The 1,148-nt window shown below is 63.8% G+C and overlaps 1 protein-coding gene across 1 annotated transcript in view; it reads right to left on the bottom strand.

Moving 5' to 3' along the window:
• Window positions 1-6: 6 nt before the first annotated feature.
• DDAH2 (dimethylarginine dimethylaminohydrolase 2) overlaps window positions 7-1,148 on the bottom strand; it is a 4,982-nt gene continuing 3,840 nt past the window's right edge. The window contains exons 5-6 of the mRNA XM_025194062.1: window positions 1,087-1,148; window positions 7-277 (exon numbers count right to left, since the gene is read on the bottom strand). Coding sequence (XP_025049847.1) covers window positions 161-277; window positions 1,087-1,148 — 179 coding nt within the window. The 3' untranslated portion in view covers window positions 7-160. The remainder of the gene's footprint in view (window positions 278-1,086) is intronic.

Raw genomic sequence — 1,148 nt, 5'->3', positions numbered from 1 at the left:
GAGGCGCTGAGTGAACCCCAAGTTTGGGAGGGAGGGAAGGAGACTGATGGAGGAGGGGCAGCGGGGGATCACAGGAGCTGCCTCTGCAGGGGAGGGAAGTCCCCCCAGCCCTGAAGGTGGGGGGTTAGGGCACCCCCATATTTTGGGGGGCCCTAAGGCACTACAGGTCCAGCTTCTTGTTGATGAGGAGGGCGCAGGAGCTGAGCGTGCCCCCCAGCTTGGCCACCTCACTGCAGGCCGCCGGGATGAGGGTGCAGTCCAGAAGCTTCTGGAAAGGCTGCGGAAAGGACCAGACACATGGAGGGGTCAGGAGAGGGGTTGGTGGGGGAGATGTGGCTGCAAGGCATTGTGGGTACAAAACAGGGAGGCTGGCTGCCTTCAGCCCTGCCCCCCAAAGCCATGCCCCACCCCCAGACGCTCAAGTCCCACCCACCATAGCCATGACCCAACCCCTAGGGTTAAGGCCCACCCACCTCTTCACCCCTGCCTGAGGGAGTGCCAGACCTTGCCACCATTGGTCTACTCAACCTCAAGCCCCACCCACCACTGCAGAGGCCCCACCCCATTGGTCTCTCCAACCTCAAGCCCTGCCCCCAGAGACCTGGCCCCCATCACCTCCAACACCTTCCCAAGGGTCCCGCAGCCCTCCGTTCCCATTCGCTAATGCCACCCCCAATTTTCCACCCCTATTTGCTGATCCTGCCTCCATCCCTCCCTCCCCACTGGCCATCCCCCCATCTCTCCCAATTGGCTAAGACCAACCCCACCCCTACCCTCATTGGTCAACCTCACCTCCATCCCCATTACCTGACTCTGCCCCCACCCCCTTCCCAACTGCTCAATCCCACCTCCACCTGCATTGGCTGACCGGGCCTCCACCCCCCATTGGCCTATCCCGCCTCCATCCCTCTATCCCCATTGGGCAATCACGCCTCCATCCCGCAATGGCTGATGCAGGGCCCCCTCCTCCGTCCCCCTGGCTTTCCCTGCCTGCACCACTCCATCCCAACTGGCTGACCCTGCCCGCTGCTCTGTCCCCATTGGCCGACCCTGCCCCACCCTTCCATTCTCATTGGTCGATCCCACCTGGAGGCCACCAGGACACTCCTCTGGGCTGCGGTGGACGAGGGCGGCGCCGCCGGTGCCCA

Source organism: Alligator sinensis, unplaced genomic scaffold (genome assembly GCF_000455745.1).
Source record: "Alligator sinensis unplaced genomic scaffold, ASM45574v1 scaffold1740_1, whole genome shotgun sequence".
Lineage (NCBI taxonomy): Eukaryota > Metazoa > Chordata > Crocodylia > Alligatoridae > Alligator > Alligator sinensis.
The sequence above is the reverse complement of the archived record's forward strand: the minus strand, read 5'-3'. Positions and strand labels throughout refer to the sequence as shown.